Raw genomic sequence first — 16803 nt, forward strand, 5'->3', positions numbered from 1 at the left:
CAACCCCACACAGGCTTGCTCTCTCGATATATAAATAAGTAAATAAAATGCTTATTACAAAGTTGTTCTTGACTTTTATGTATTTTGTTCATCTCTATAACTCAGCAGCTTTAACCTTTTCATTGATTTATGCTATTTTTTCTTCAAAGGTAGATATCTGTTTATAGTATTATTCCTTTAATATAAATTTAACCTCTTTTTTTTTCTTAATGTTTATTTAGTTTTGAGAAACAGAGACAGCGTGAGCAGGGCAAGGGCAGAGAAGAAAGAGAGACAAAGAATCCCAAGCAGACTTCAGGCTCTGAGCTGTATGCACTGAGCCAGATGTGGGGCTCGAACCCACGAACCATGAGATCATGACCTGAGCGAAAGTCGAACGTTTAACCAACTGAGCCACCCAGACGCGCCTAACATGTCTTTTTAACTATATCAACATATAGGGCTTTTTTAGCCATCAGCACAGAGCCCAATGCTGGGCTCGAACTCACAAAAACCATGAGATTGTGATCTGAGCCAAAAGGACACTTAAACTGAACCAGCCAGGAGTACAGGGCTATTTTTGATAGTGCTCTTGTTATAAAGTTGCATAGATTTTGAGTAGTCTACCTTTAATCCTTTTTCTTTACCAAAAAACCCTGTTATTATAGTACAATTTCACAGTATGCCAAGCTTTTCAGGAACACATACCACAGGAGAGCAGAAATGCCTGTTCTAATGGACCTCTGGTTAAACATGACACGATAATGTGATTCTCTTTGCCTTATTACAGAAATTCAATGAAAATGAGTAAAACAAGCAACACAGATACACACATACACACAGTAGACCATAGCAGGTATGAAAGTTTAGGGAGATGAAAAGATGGAAGGATAGCAAATGATTCAGCAGAGATCAGAGAGAAGAAAAAAGAGAAAGCCCAAGAATTGTGGGACCCAGTGCTCAAAAGGTAGAGAATGCATATGATGAGGACTGCCTGTGTTCCAATCCTGGCTGCATCACTTAACAGATGAATTGACTCTGGGCATCAGATTCATCTACAAAATGAAGATAATATTACTACTACTACCTTTCTCATAAAATTATTACTAGAATTTAATTAGTATTTGCAATATGGTTAAACCAGTGCAACATAACCTCTTATTAAACAGAAATAAACAGACTTTACTTTCCAGTAAATCTCACCTATGTGCCAATCCGAGACACATTGCTGCCATTTCACGTGGTTCTACTCCAGGGATTAATCCATCCATCTGTGAACGGATTCCTCTCATAAGTTCATTAACAACAGGACTATGGATACAACTGAGGTTCAGCTTTTCCTGTAAGAATAAGATTATCTATCTGTATTAATGGCAGCAAGAGAGGGAGTCACAGAATTTGAAGCAGGTCCCAGGATCTAAGCTGTCATCACAGAGTCCAATGCAAAGCCAGAACTCATGGGCTGGGCTCAGGCTCACAGACCATGAGATCGTGACCTGAGCCGAAGTTGGATGTTTACTCAACTGAGTCGCCCAGGCATCCCCAGATTTTTTGATAAATATGGCACAGTACTATAAATGTACTTTGTCTTATGATTCTTCTCTTTTTAAAAAATATTTTATTTATTTTGATTTATTTATGTAATCTCTATACCCAATGTGGGGCTCTAACTTCCAACCCCAAGATGCAAAGTTGCATGCTCCACCAACTGAGCCAGCCAGGAGCCCCTGATTTTCTTAATAACATTCTTTCCTCTAGCTTACGTTATTGTAATACAGTATCTAATACATGTAACATACAGAATATGGGTTAATCAACTATGTAGGTTATTAGTAAGACTTCTGGTCAACAGCAGGCTTTTAGTAGTAAAGTTTTGGCAGAGTCAAAAATTATACACAGATTTCCAACAGTGTATGTGTGTGTGGGGGAAGGGTTGGCATCCTAACCCCTAAGTTGTTCAAGGTTTACTGTACAATTTTTTACACACCCCACACAAACAGTAATAAATTTTGTTCTGCACATCTTCATTTCTTTTCACTTTGCAGTGTATTTGGTAACTCTTTCATACAAATTTACAGTGTGCTAGTTCATCAAACACAAATTTATATTTATTACACCATGTTTAAGAAACAAATATTTGGCACATATCCATGATCTTCAGTAAAAGTTTTTATTTTTTATTAAAAATTTTTTTTAATATTTATTTTTGAGAGACAAGACAGCACAAGTGGGGGAGGGGCAGAGAGGAATAAGACACGGAATCTGAAGCAGGCTCCAGGCTGTCAGCACAGGGCTTGACATGGGGCTCAAACTCACAAACTGTGAGATCATGACCCGAGCCGAAGTCAGACACTTAACCAACTGAGCCACCCAAGCACCCCAGTGTAAGTTCTTAAAATAAAGAAACTGAAAAGAAAAAAACAAAGATGCCCATAATCCCACCACTCAACAATTTGTTCTTCTGTATTATGCTAAAATTTAATGTTTTCAACAGAAAATTAAAAACTAAGACTTGTGGGCACGTCAAAGAATGAAGATAGAGATTGTTATCTTCACAGAAAACTTTATTACTTACAGACAACATTAGAAATTCATTTAACTGAACTTCTTAAATTCACAATCCTGGCCAACCCCCCCTTCCCCCCCGCCTCAAATCTACTTAGCATTTTCTTACCTAAAAAGACCTACAACATGGGATGCCTGGGTAGCTCAGTCAGTTGAGCATCCAATTCCAGCTCAAGTCATGATCTCACAGTTCATGAGTTCGAGCCCTGCACTGGGCTTGCTGCTGTAAGCGCAGAGCCCACTTAGGATCTTCTGTCCAGCTCTGTTTGCACCCCCACCCCAACTCATACACATGCACTCTCTCAAAAATAAACAGTAAAAGACCTACAACATAATATAAACCTTACTTCAAGAATTAGAGGTACATGGCACCTGGCTGGTTTAGTTGCAGTACACAGGTCTTGATCTCAGGGTTGTGAGTTTAAGCCCCATTTTGGGAGTAAAGATTACTTAAATAAACACACTTAAAAAAAAAAAAGAGAGATGTTCACAAACACCATAATTAACCTGTCACTGTAATATCTACTGTAACCACTGATGATCAAACTATCACAACCAGCTCTCACTCTTCCCCTTTTCATGCTTAGGAGCCCATTTTTCCAGTATTTCCACTAATGTCTAGAAACTCTACACCCTACTAAAGTTTTCTAATAAACACACACACTCAAAAGGAAATGTCATGTTTCCATTTCTGTTGATAGAAAAAGAAATGTGTCTGAATAAAAACATGGCAGGATATACAACGTGTTAACAGATTATCTCTGGGTAACAAGATTAAAGCTAATTTTTATCGTTTTGGGGGTATCAATATTTTCTACCATGACTAGGCATTACTTTTATGTGCTTAGTCCTGATAATCATATTGGAAATCAATTATTCTATAGCTAAAGGAAAAAGATCAAGTATGAGAACTTGTAAGAATCAACTCAATACAAAGGCAAGTCTTTGTAGTTCCTAAGCTTTATGGTAAACTCTTATTAGCATGAAAAATATAAATTTACCTTTATGACCCCTCCTAGTTTAGCATCAGCTACTGCCAGGGGTTCATGGGCTTCTTTTACTATTTTCTTCAGAACCTTCTTCAGCTGCTTATTGATTTTGCCTTCCATCAGAGCTGTAAATGCTTTTGAGGAAAAAGAAAATCAAAAGAATTCAAGTTTCTAATTGTAAGAACTTAAAATATAATTTAAACTTTAAAATAAAGCAAAATGAACACTTCCTTTCACCTTTCAAAAAGGCTGAATTTAAAATTACTTCTAAAATGAAGTGATACATGTAAAAAAACACTGAAGGAGTTTCACATTTCACAACCTCATCTGACCTTCCCATCCCTATTTCAGCTTTAGAACCAGAAATTAAAGCAGATCCAGCATTCCTTTCCCTATGTAATATGAAATCTACTCTGGAACTCAGAGCTAGAATCATAAAATGTTAGAAACAATCTATTTTGGAATCACAATTAGATTCCCTCTCTTATGTCATTATAGACAGACTGGCCTGTCTGTCAGGTAAAAAGGAGTGTACTCATTTGGAAGGTTCTACTGCAGGGTAAGGAAGTCCGAGTGGAGGGGTTTTGCTAATCCTGATCCAGATATGTCATCATGTCTCTGCTTGTAAACCTCCAGTTGATGAAGAACTCCCCAATAAAGTCACCCTTATTCAATCTGGGATTGCTATCATTTTTGGCAGGTTCTAAATCTGCTACTTTATAAGTTGTACCATTCTTTAGGCCCACACTTAGATCTTCTGGACCCACATGGACCAACACCTCCTGTTATCTGTTAGGGTCTTGGCTGAATTTAAAGTATGCCTGGCAGGAAGGAAGTCTATCACAAGGTCTAAGGCCAGGAAATTCATGCTTAATCAGCCAGCTATCTGCTCTTTCCTCATGACCACATCTCCATCCATTTGAATTATAAGTCCATTTTACCTGTTATCTGGGAAGAAGAAAGGTGAGGACAAAAATCATCTGGCTACCATAAAGCTCTTACAGAGGTCGACACGATATAAGAAGTTGAGACTCAAGCTATTTTTGTTAGGTTCCAACCTCTTACATACTATGTTGTACAATACTGACTCCTTATGATCTTCCTTTCTAATGAGAGTTATATTCTTTTCTTTTATAATTAAATATTTCAACTCCCAGCTTCTATTCTCAATCTTGCATACCATCATCTTTTAAATTTTTAAAAACATATTTTTCTTTTTGAGAGAGAAAACCTGAGAGTGTGTGGGGGAGGGGCAGAGTGAGGGGGAGAGAAGATCTGAAGCAGGCTCCTGGCTGACAGCAGGGAGCCTGATGCGGGGGTCCAACTCACAAACTGTGAGATCATGACCTGAGCTGAAGTCACACACTCAACCGAGTCACTTAGACACCTCATCTTTTACATTGTAATGTAGACTTTTTTTTAAAAATTTTTTTTTCTTATAAGCAAAAATTTCTACTCTAGATCTAAGTAGATTTATCTCCCCTTTATTATGAAAATAACTGTCAATTACTCTTCATAATATGCATTTTTTTTTTAAAGTTTATCTTTGAGACACAGGGAGAGAAAGTGGGGGAAGGGGGACAGAGACAGAGACAGAGACAGAGACAGAGACAGAGAGAGAGAGAGAGAGAGAGAACCCCAAGCAGGCTGTGTGCTGTCAGCAAGGAGCCTGATGCAGACCTAGATCACAGGAGCTGCCCCCCGTAATATGTGTTTTTAAAAGATGGCAAACAGGGGCACCTAGGTGGCTCAGCTGGTTTAGAGTCTGACTCTAGATTTCAACTCAGGTCATGATGACAGTTCATGGGATTGAGCCTCGAGTCAGACTCCAGGCTGACAGTGCAGAGACTCTCTGCACTCTCTCCTTCTCTAAACAGACTTAAAAAATAAATAAATAAAAGATGGGAAACAGAGATGGTGATGGAGTTAAGAGGATACTAAGTCTTTACTTCATGAGCCAGTTCCCAGCACCCCCTACTAATCTTCCCACTTCATCCAAATGTAGTCTGGTACCAAATTTTTCTGTAGCATTTGGAAGACTTGCTACTTGAAAATTAGACCAAGAATAAAGATAAAGCTCTCCATACAAAGAGCATATTTGAATTTCTAAAACCAATAAATGGGACACCTCTCAAGCCTCAGTATTCCTGTAAAATAGTGACTAATATCTACCTCACAGCATTGTTTCAAGGATTAAAGAACAATTCTGAAATGCTGAGTACAAAATCTGACACCCACTACATGATCAATATATTAGCTATTAATAGTAAAAATCTGCTTCATGTCCTGGTAGAAGCAGACCATTTAATATGGACTGGTCAGAAATAGCCCAAAAACGGTTAAAGAGATAATATGCAAAAGGGAATTCCAAAGAACCCACTTGGGATCAGGGCCACTGCACTTTACAGCTCCAGCAGGAGCTGTTCAAATCAGTCTGTGTGAATACGGCATACCTCACCCCAAGTGGGAGAAGAGTGAACATAATCTTTTTCTTTGGGCTTTTAACAAAACTCTACCCATGTAATTTTAAAGCTGTGATAAACAGATCTTTAAAAAATTCTCTAGGCAGGGGTGCACCTGGCTGGCTCAGCTGAAAGAAAATGCAACTTGTGATCTTGGGGCCATGAGTTTAAGCCCCATGTTGGGTGTAGAGATTACTAAAAAAATTAAAACAAAAATAAAATTTTAAAAAATTATCATCATTGTGTTTTAATAGATCTATGAGACTTTAACTACTGACTTACTGATGGAGCAGCCCTAGAACTCTTTTTAAAAATTTAAAAATTGGTCCCATTATTGGGTCTTCCTTCAGCTACCTCTCTGCCAATGCTGGGGCGGTCTATTAATATCCCAGCATACGTAGTTAGATTCCTAATTTTTACAAGAGAATTATATTCTTTTGTGGCTAATGAACAAAATTATTTGGGTCTAGGATATTCTTGCCTACTTATAAGCCATATTCTTTATGGTCCTATGTATTTCAACCAAGTAGTTGGCTGACTTAATATACAGAACTTAAGCAACTGAAACTTCCATGATTAGAATTTTATTTCCAGTCTTCTCATTTTCCCTAACATGGGGGGAGGGGGACCCAAAAATCTTGTTAAGAGCAATTGCCTATTAAAGCCAAACTTAGATAATACACCCTATTACTTTATGTCTGTTCTCCCATTATGAGGACTAGTTGAAGGATAAGAGTCATCCATTCTTCATGCTCCCTTCAGATTAACTCTTAAGGCTCTGTGTAGTTTTCGTATTAAAAACAAACAAACAAAACCCAAAAAACACCACACATAAAAAAGCCTGTTCGTTCTCCTAAAACCTTTTAATAATGTTGTGCTCTTCTGAACTAAAAACGTATACTCTGGATAGCTGCTTTATTATTATTTCAACTGTGAATCCTAGCTATTCTCAACTTTACACCTTGAATTAAAATCATCAGAGGGCTGTGCACTTGACTACATTACCTTAGTCCCTTGTAGAACAGCTTTTACTGAACTGTGCTTCAGCATTATGCTGTTGGTTTCCACAGGGAGATCAACTTAACCACTTCTCACCTCTCATCACATGGGGGGGAACAAGCCCTATGGTGAAAAAAGCTAACTCAATGTTGTCTCAGTGGTAGTGACGAATTAGAGTTAGATCACTTAAATTCAGTTCCAAAAAGAATGCATCATTGACAACATTGAATAAGGTTAACTCAGGCAAATGAATCAAATAAATCTTTCGATAGGAATAATACATTGACAAGATTATAAGTAAAACCAAAAAATAAGCTAGTCTTTCACTTTACCTGCTAATGCTTCTGCTGTATCCTGAAATTTCTCAAAATGTTTTAGCTTCACTCTAGAAGAAAAAATAAGAAAAGTTATGAGGGCATATTGATTCTTCAAAAGCCATATATTTAGGAAAGAGATTCTGGACTGTTTTCAAAGCACACACCAACAAAATAAATTTTCCTGTCATTAGGCATGAGGATGCAAAGTTAGATAAATTCATATTAAAACAACTAGTTTCTCCAAAAATTAGGTCAGTAATGTCTGCACTAAAAAAGAGAAGATCTGATGGAAGGGTTTGATGGAAAAAGAATAGCCAAGAGGTTTGGTACCACATCTCAACCAGAGAAAGATGCTGAAGCTTCAACATAACCTCTGCTGCTTAAGGCTGGACACAAATGCCTTTTACAATACAGAAAAGAAGAGACCTTAGAAAAGGAAATAGGAGTGCCTTGTAGGTCAGGAATCTCACAACACTGATTTGTCCACCTAGTACAAATACCCAGCTAATAGAAATAAATAGCTAATAACCAAATCTGACTCCTGTGACCCTTATTTTACTCTCCTCCTTCCATACACTTATGTGCAAGGCAACATCATTTTATATTGAACAAAAAAAAAAATACAGTTAATTCATAACTCATTGTTGTCTCAGTGGTAGTGACGAATATTTGAGTTAGATCATTTATATTCAGTTCCAACAAGAATACATCATTGACAACAATGAATCAGGTTAACTCAGCCAAATGAAGCATATAGCCCTTTAAAAAGAAACTAGTTTTCTATTGTTCCTAAATTAGTATGGTCTTAATTAAGGAAGGTTTTCTTACTTGCCAGGGAGCAAAAACCCTGGTGGTCCCTTAAATACACACCTAACAATACAAAGATTTTAGGAAAAAATAGTAATTTCATCTTATTCTGCCTCACCCCATTCCCATTTCACTTTTCTGAAGTGGCATCTGTTGGTGTCTCTCTATGCCTGCATAAATGCATATAGATATACAAGAACCCTGCAACAATGGGATCACACTGTATACATATCACGGAGACTGAGAAGGATGGTTTTCTCGGTATGCCACAGATCTCTCCCCAGGTCACCAGGGGATCTATAGATATACTACAATTTATTCAGCAATTCTATTACTTGGGGGCCCTGGCTAACTCAGCTGATAGAGCATGCAACTCTTGGATCTCGGGGTCATGAGATCAAGCCCTGCATTTAGTGTAGAGATTACTTTAAAAACACACCTAAAAGTTAACTACTAAATTCTTGGTTTCAAGATAACTTACATTTTATTTGCTTTCTCTGGAGTTTCAAATTCTTTCCACAAACTATCAACCTCTTGAAGTTTCTTCTCATTCAAAACCTGTAACAAATATTTAAATTTTATTTAAATAGCATTGCCTAGACATATATAATTCTAGACATATATAATTATATTCTTCAAGTGCAAGTGTACATGTAAGTGGAGAGTGGTGAAAGCTATCTTCTCACCGAAATAACAAACCAGTTTTATTTACCCACCATAAATTCATGATCAAATTAGCAGCACAAGTAGCCCATTTAATAACTGGATGGAATTCAGTCAAGGTCTTTGTTGAAAACGTCCCATTTTGAAGGCACCACTAACACCTTCACAAAGCATATCATTTAAAAAAATTTTTTAAACATTTATTCATTTTTGAGAGACACAGAGAGAAGAGCCTGAGTGGAGGAGGGGCAGAGACAGAGAGAGGGAAACAGAATCTGAATCAGGTTCCAGGTCCTGAGCTGACAGCACAGAGCCCAACTCATGAACCAAGAGATCATGGCCTGAGACAAAGTCTAATGCTTAACTGACTGAGCCACCCAGGTTCCCCAGCATATCATGTATATAGAACAAAAGACTTTATTTGCTTACTTTCTAGGATAAAGAATACATTTTATTTATTGCTTATAATCATACTAACATCAAAGCACTAAAAATTTCTCTAAAACTGAGATACGATCAATTTTAAGATACATCCTGTTACAAGAAAACTTAAAATGAAAAGGGGAAAAGGGGCACTTTAAATCTATGAGGCAGTCATTAATATTTAGCCATATATATTCTTCAAGACTTTTTGATGGTCTCAATATTTTATTTATGCATACTTTTAGGAATCATATATGCCACTTCGCATAACATGGACAGTTACAGGTTTCGACAACCTAGAATTAGATTGTATGAAAATATCACCATTTTATGCCCTTATAGAGTTTAAAGGTTTTTCTAAATTTTCCTTATTCTTCTTCAGAAAACAGTTTTATATAATATACACACATGTATTTCTATAGGACATATTTTACTCTAGAAGTGGGGTTAATTGATCATGTAGGAAATGCATATTTTATATTTGACAGATGCTACCAAATTGCCTTCAAGAGTCTATTAGTTTCATTTAAATCAAGAGTTAATAAAACTTATTTCCCACACTCTCACTAATTCTCAATGTGGTAAGTTAACTCCCCAAGTATCTACAGGGTAGACTCAATCCTAAATTGCATTTTCCCCATATTTTAATATCCTTGAAATGCCTTACAACTGATGGAAGGTAAATTAATTAGCAGTGTAAAATAACAGCGTATTAAATTTGGTGAAATACAGTAAATATAGATATTATGTCTTCTTGTGGGAAAAACTCAATTGATAAATTTACAACTATACCTTACTGATAAACATTTTATCAAATCCATATCTCAGAATATTTACACAGTATGATTTCTTGCCCAGTTATATCTAGTATATATTTTTGTGATCAAACATGAATATAATACTGCAAGTTGCACTTAATTTCTGTCAGACAAGTGTGGCAAGATGATTTTAAGAAGGATTTGTTGTGGGGGTACCTGGGTGGCTGGTTGGTTAGCCATCTGCCTCTTGATTTCGGCTCAGGTCATGCATGATCTGAGGGGTTGTGAGATCAAGGCCTGCGTTGGGTTCTGTGTTGAGCTTGGGATTCCATGCCCCAGCCATCTCCCTCTGCCTCTCAAGAGAGAGAGAGAGAGAGAGAGAGAGAGAGAGAGAGAGAGGGAGACGGGATTTGTTGTGCTGTTTACACTTAACCTCACACAGCCAAATTAGATATATTTACAGAATTTGAGAAGCTGGTCAAAACTAATCAAAATGAAAAAACTTAAAAAACCAGAGCAAGAGCAGTACACAAAGAGCAGATCACAAAGCATAGTGTTTGTATTAAAAAATGACAAGCTGGGGTGCCTGGCTAGCTCAGTCAACACAGAGTATGTGACTCTTGATCTTGAGGTTGTAATAAGTCCCAAGTTGGGCATAGAGTTTACTTAAAGGTGAAATCTTTATAAAAATTACAATCCACTAAGTTTCATTTTGTTTTGTTTTTTTTTAGAGACAGAGTGCATGGGGGAGGAGAGAGAGAGAGAGAATGAATAAATCCCAAACAGGCTCCACACTTAGCACAGAGCCCAATGCCAGGCTCCATCCCATGGCCTGAGCCACCCAGGCACCCCTAACAGTTCTATTTTGTACGTCATGAGAACTTTCCACAAATCTCATGAATGCACTGAAACATTAACTCAGTTATTTTTTTAATGTTTTTTATTTATTTCTGAGAGAGAGAGCGTGAGCAGGGGAGGGTCAGAGTGAGAGAGAGACGCAGAATCTCAAACAGGCTCCAGGCTCTGAGCTAGCTGTCAGCACAGAGCCCAATGTGGGACTCGAAGACACGAACCGTGACATCATGACCTGAGCAGAAATCAGACGGACGCTTAACCAACTGAGCCACCCAGGCGCCCCAGTAATTTTTTGATTAAGGAAGCTCCCAGAATAGTCCTAACTTTTGGAAATAGTTTGGAGAATGTACCTAACCATACCAAAGTTCATGAACTGCTGAGAGGATATGTACCAAACAGGGGATATGATTCATGAATAAAATTTTTTCCTAGCTAAAAAACAAGTATACTTGGAGATAACATTTGGGTAACAATTGGCATATTTAAGAGATATTATCAGCATCCTAAAAGTAACAAGGGAAATGTAATGAAAACATTCATGACTACTCAAAGGTTTCCAAAGACTGTTAGGCAAACAAAACCTTGTTACTAAATGTTTCCAATTGTGCTACAACATACTGAAGAGAACATTACTAATGAAGACAGTCTGAACAAAATAAGAAATAACTGCTCCATTTTCTGTAAAATGTGCCTCAAATTTTAGTTTTTTTCAGACAGATAAATCTGAAAACATTTCTATACAAAGTCCATTTCAAGTTTTATCATTTTGGATTAAGATGCAATAGTTTCCACTTCCAAGTAGATACTGTATATAGTTACTTCCATTAAAACATTTAGCAGGTTATTATTCCTAGTTCTAAAACTAGTCTTTATATCTTACACATACTGTAGAGAGCAAGATGGAGTCACTCAGGTCAAGCGGTAACTTCTGTCACAAGCAACCAAGGGCATTCCATTTAAGGCCGATATTGCCAAAACCAACACCAGCTGAGGCATACTCAGAAAGGATAAACAGTAGAAACATAGAAGGTTTGTCAATCAGGACTTATTATGTTCTTTCTAAAATGGAAGATTTCTGCAGCAAACTGTCAAAACTCTTAACACTGATGCTTTCACATCTGACCGCATCAAAAAGGTAGCTGCAGTCCAATACCCTGCCCAATTGATCTCTGAACAAAATAGAGATCTTCCACTGCTTGAACGTAATAAGCAACAAGTTCTGTGAGAGGACCTGGACAGACTGAGGCCACATCTCAACTGCACAACAGACGACTTCCTATCCCCCTATTCTATCTTGTTTGTTGTGTAACTTGTCCTGGGCTTTGCTTTGTGTAATGTGTAAGAAGTTAAACAGGTAGTGAAATGTTGAGTTTAGAATCCTGAACCTGAATTATATTAACCTTGCTCTGACACTGAAAAAGCTGACATTGTGGAAAGACACAATTCATTGTGCTCCTGCCTTCACGGCATGCTTACCACATACTTATTTACAGATAAAACTAAATATCCAGGATTTGCTTTAAAACAATGAGATGACACAAAATGGGCCTGCTGAAGCTGAGCAATGGTGTGCATGCAGAGTCTTTATAATCTTCTACTTGCCTCCTTGAAAACTTTCACAATAAAAAGAAAAAAACTAACACATCCTACAGCATGCCAGATAGTCCTAGAGTATCTACCTCCTCTGTTCCAGACAGGCATGAAATGTATAAACAGGAATGGGATAATACATGAATGTATAAAAATGAATGAACACATTACTATGAAAAGTGACTGTCCCTAATTCTCACTTTTTAAGTGGTTATTTTGAGACTTTCTAGGTTTTATTGAAACTTTCAATGCTGGGGCACCTGCGAGGCCCAACTTGGGCTCAGGTCATGATCTCACAGTTGAGTTTGAGCCCTGAATTGGTGCAGAACCTGCTTGGGATTCCCGAGGGTGTGTGCACGTGGACTCTCAAAAATTAAATACTTAAAAAAATAAACATTCAATGCTAACTTAGAAAATTTTTTTAAATTTTTATTTATTTTTGTGAGAGAAAGAGAGAGAGAGCACAGCAGAGGAGGAACAGAGAGGGAGACACAGAATGTGAAGCAGGCTCCAGGCTCCGAGCTGCCAGCACAGAGCTCAGAGGGGCTCAGACTCACAAACTGTGAGATCATGACCTGAGCCAAAGTCAGAAGTTTAACCGACTGAGCCACCCAGGCACCCCTAACGTTTAAAGTTTTATTTTACAAACAAAATGGTTAAGTGTTGTTTTATGAAACTTGTATGAGTTGTTACACAGGATGAGTTGGAATAGTTTCAAATGTGAATTATTCAAAAAGAAGCAAATTAATACGTGCAACATGAATTAGCTTCAAAAGCATGCTAAGGGAAAAAAGCTAGACACACACACACAAAACTATTACTCCATTTACACGAAATTTATAGAAATGACAAAATTATACAGACTAGTCACTTAGAGCTGGGTCTGACTTTGAGCTGCAAATGGGCAGAACTTTACTTTTTAAGGAAGTACTCTAAACTGGATTGCAACTTGCAGAGCTATATAACTTTTACGAAAATGTATCAAGCTGCACCATTTACAGAAAGTTACACAGCATGTAAGCAAATACTCAAATGCAGCTGGAAAACCATATTGCTCACTTAATCATATTATACCTGTGGTATACACTTAAAAAAATCTTTTCCTCATGGCCTTGAGGAAATAAAGGAACACATAACAAAGCCGCACAACACAAGGAGACTATTAAATAAAACTAAAAGATGCCTTTAATTTTACTATGTGTGCCAATGACAAGGAACACAGAGTTTTTACAATATTCTAAAAATAACAGTTCTTTCAGTATTGTCTTTGCTCACATATAATCATGTTAACATGCAGTAATTTTTTAAAGAAAGTTTTCTTTGTGAATCACTCTAGATATGTGGCTACACATATGGTGTATAAATACTGTATATATACTGGAACGTGATAAAGGAATAAATATATTCCTTACTATGACCTGAAGTTTAAAAGTGTGTAAAAATTTCTTGGGGTGCCTGGGTAGTGACATCCAGCCCTGCACTGGACTCCCGGTTTCCATGCAAAGTATGGAGCCTGCTTGAGATTTTCACCTCCACCCCCATGTGGGCATTCTCTCTCTCAAAAACAAACACCAAAACAACAAACGCACTCACATTAAAGCATGAATTTCATGCAAACCAATATACTTTTGTACCCCAACATTCTGAAAGATCATGGAAAAGGGAGCTAATAATTTTGTACTACATGTGTACTTTACAATATATAATTTACATACTGTAATATTCACCCTTCAAGTGTACAGCTTACTTTTTAGCATATTTTCACAAACTGTGCAACCACTATTAATTCCAGAACATTGTGTATGACTGTTTTATTATCAATAACTGCTATTAATCACAAATATTTGAAATGAAATCATTATTTTAATATACTCAAGCCTTTAGTTATTTCTCTATTACACGAAACCATAAACCACAATTTATCCATTTTGAACAGTAACTTGCAGATTAATAGCATTAAGAACTATGACAGAATACTCGACTTATTTTTATGGAGAATACTCTTCATTATTAATGAATGAATGAATAGAATGAATTTCTATTAGAAATCAATGATTTATCAAGAAACATGGTTAAGTGTTTTATGACCTAGGTCTAGAAACCATACAATTGCTAAGTCAATTCCTTCTTACCATCAGAGGCAACCAGTGGACTAGAGCTGCCCCTCCCTCTCTCAGCATCCAGTGCTGGACAGTATACATAACCTCAATTTAGATGAAATTCATCCATACACATTAATTCAAAACATGACAGACCATGCAAGCTAAGAAAATTTGGGCACATGTGCAGAATTCTGCTTAAGAATTTAGAAAAGATTGCAAGAAGCTGGGGAAAAGTAATAGACATACTACAAGTTCTAAAGCTTTCCAAACTCCTTTAAAATTTCCAATACTGCAATTAGACAACCCCAGTAAAGCTAGTTTTTGGCTTTTATTATTTTATCTCTTAAAAAATAAGTAATGTAACAAGTGCAAATGCAACTATGTTTTCAAAAGTGTGAAAAAAACCCTTAAAAGGTTCCTCTAAATCAACATTTTGGAAAGTTGATTGCAGATTTTCTGCACTCATACCAGTTTTCTGATTCATAGCTGAAATCCTATTATACACATTTTAGCCATTTTTGCCTTAATAGCACATATATGAAAATTGTTTTTCGATGCTACATTTGTAGAACTCAGAAGAGTGCCTAACACACGGATAGCACAGTTTATCTCATTCTTTGCAACAACTCTATAACATCCTACTGCACGAATGTCAATCAACTCCGTGCTGAAAAACAAAATTTCAAACTTTCCTTATTAGGACAACCAAATCTTAAATTGATTACTATCGGTCCAGATCGCTCCCTTAGCTATGGAACTTAAAAAAAATGACGACTGCACTTCCACCTCTAACAGACACCAAAAGTTTCACAGCCCAAACTGGACCTTTTCAGTACCTTCCCCTCTCCGAAAAAATCCCGACAATCTTATTTTTTTTCTTCTCTTCCCTACCATCATACACCTACTTACTTCATTCATTAGCCAAACTCACCATTTCTCCCTTCAAGATTTCTCCTGGTATTTGTTTCCTTCCGTACCAACCTTAATCCAAGCAATTTCATCTTGTCTAGATTAATGCAAAAATATCCCTGCTTTCTTTCTTGCCTCCTATAACCTATTCTTCACACAGTAAAGCGACTTCATTAAAAGACAAGTTTAGATAAAGTTATTCGTCTGCTTAAAACCTTTCAATCATTTCTCAAAATTAATAAGCCCCAAACTCAGAATAAACCCCGAACTCCCCACCTTTAACTGTGAAATTCTAATACAGCTCCTGCTCACCTCTTTCACCTCTTTTTTTCTGTGTTAGGCCAATTGGTCTAACACAGAACTCTGGCCCCAAACGGCGGGGCCACGTGTTCACCGAAACACGTGCCTCCCAGGCCCAAAGCCTTCCCCAATCTTTCAGGGCAGGACACAAACGGTTCCCACTAGATCCTGAGCAGCGCTGTCCTCTCCTTACGTCTTTCCCTGCCTGTCCTTGCCGGCCCAACACCAGCCTTCCCCTTCCAATGGCTCAATCTCCAACCTACCTTAAAGATGGCGTAGCCGACAGACGTTTCAAATAGTACCAACATGGTGAGGCTGGGTCAGGGCGCTGCGGGGCGCGCCGCGAGCTGATACCAGTGAAAAGAGATCAAACTTCCGACCCCCAAAGGCCCGCAAGGCCGCAGCGGGCCAAGCAAAAAGGCGCACACCTTCTTGCAAAGACCCACACCACGTTGCCTAAAGGTTCCACACCACACTGCATAGAACGCCTGAAAGCGCTTCTCCTTCTCCAAGCATGCTGGGATATGACGTCACTTCCGACAGAGAGCGTTCTGTTGCTTCCGGTATGTTCCCGCCAACGGGGTTTGGGGGTGGGAGGAGAGAAAAAACAAAACAAAACAGGAAGACCATGTCTTCGCGAGATTTCTTAGGGACTAAAGCTCGCTTTTGAGTGGCTAGACTGCATGGAAGTCGAAAAGGGAAAAAAACTTCGCTTTTTATTATTCTTAAAATTTCTACATATGATATATTTTACCTTGAGAGAAATGTGCAGCTGTCTCGTCCGTTTACCCCAGGCATCTGGAATTTGGGAAATGCTAGCCCTTTAACTTTGCTCCCCGGATACCCTTGCCTGGAAGTGAACTTCTAAAGATGACACCATGACTGTCTCTGTATTTGAGAGCATTCCTGCCCGTTCTCTTCTCTCTGGCCAAATTGACTTTTAGCACAGATGTCTTTCATTCATACGTAACGCCTCTCCCATTTTTGCTGCAACGATTCTAGGGTATGCATTTAGACTTTATGTCCTTTAAAGTCTTAGTGGAATTTGCTTTTCTGGGACCTTTCAGTTTGAATGACTGATTTCA

General features: G+C 37.7%; 1 protein-coding gene and 2 non-coding genes across 4 annotated transcripts in view; all 3 read right to left on the bottom strand.

Annotated features, from left to right (window-relative positions):
* The window catches only part of NOP58 (NOP58 ribonucleoprotein), a 29062-nt gene extending 12845 nt beyond the window's left edge, over window positions 1-16217 (bottom strand). The window contains exons 1-5 of one of the 2 annotated variants that reach the window (XM_039257404.1): window positions 15982-16217; window positions 8600-8676; window positions 7327-7379; window positions 3546-3667; window positions 1183-1319 (exon numbers count right to left, since the gene is read on the bottom strand). In XM_039257404.1, coding sequence (XP_039113335.1) covers window positions 1183-1319; window positions 3546-3667; window positions 7327-7379; window positions 8600-8676; window positions 15982-16026 — 434 coding nt within the window. In that variant the 5' untranslated portion in view covers window positions 16027-16217. Of the gene's footprint in view, window positions 1-1182; window positions 1320-3545; window positions 3668-7000; window positions 7108-7326; window positions 7380-8599; window positions 8677-15981 lie in introns of those variants that run through there. The other variant, XM_039257405.1, reaches the window with a different exon arrangement.
* Window positions 7137-7223, bottom strand: LOC120248938. The gene has a single exon (XR_005532712.1). It is a non-coding gene; the product is annotated as a small nucleolar RNA SNORD70 (small nucleolar RNA).
* On the bottom strand, window positions 7949-8037 carry LOC120248937. Its single transcript, XR_005532711.1, has one exon. It is a non-coding gene; the product is annotated as a small nucleolar RNA SNORD70 (small nucleolar RNA).
* Window positions 16218-16803: the final 586 nt, after the last annotated feature.

The sequence above is a fragment of the Hyaena hyaena genome, unplaced genomic scaffold (assembly GCF_003009895.1).
Source record: "Hyaena hyaena isolate Hyena2069 unplaced genomic scaffold, ASM300989v1 scaffold_615, whole genome shotgun sequence".
Lineage (NCBI taxonomy): Eukaryota > Metazoa > Chordata > Mammalia > Carnivora > Hyaenidae > Hyaena > Hyaena hyaena.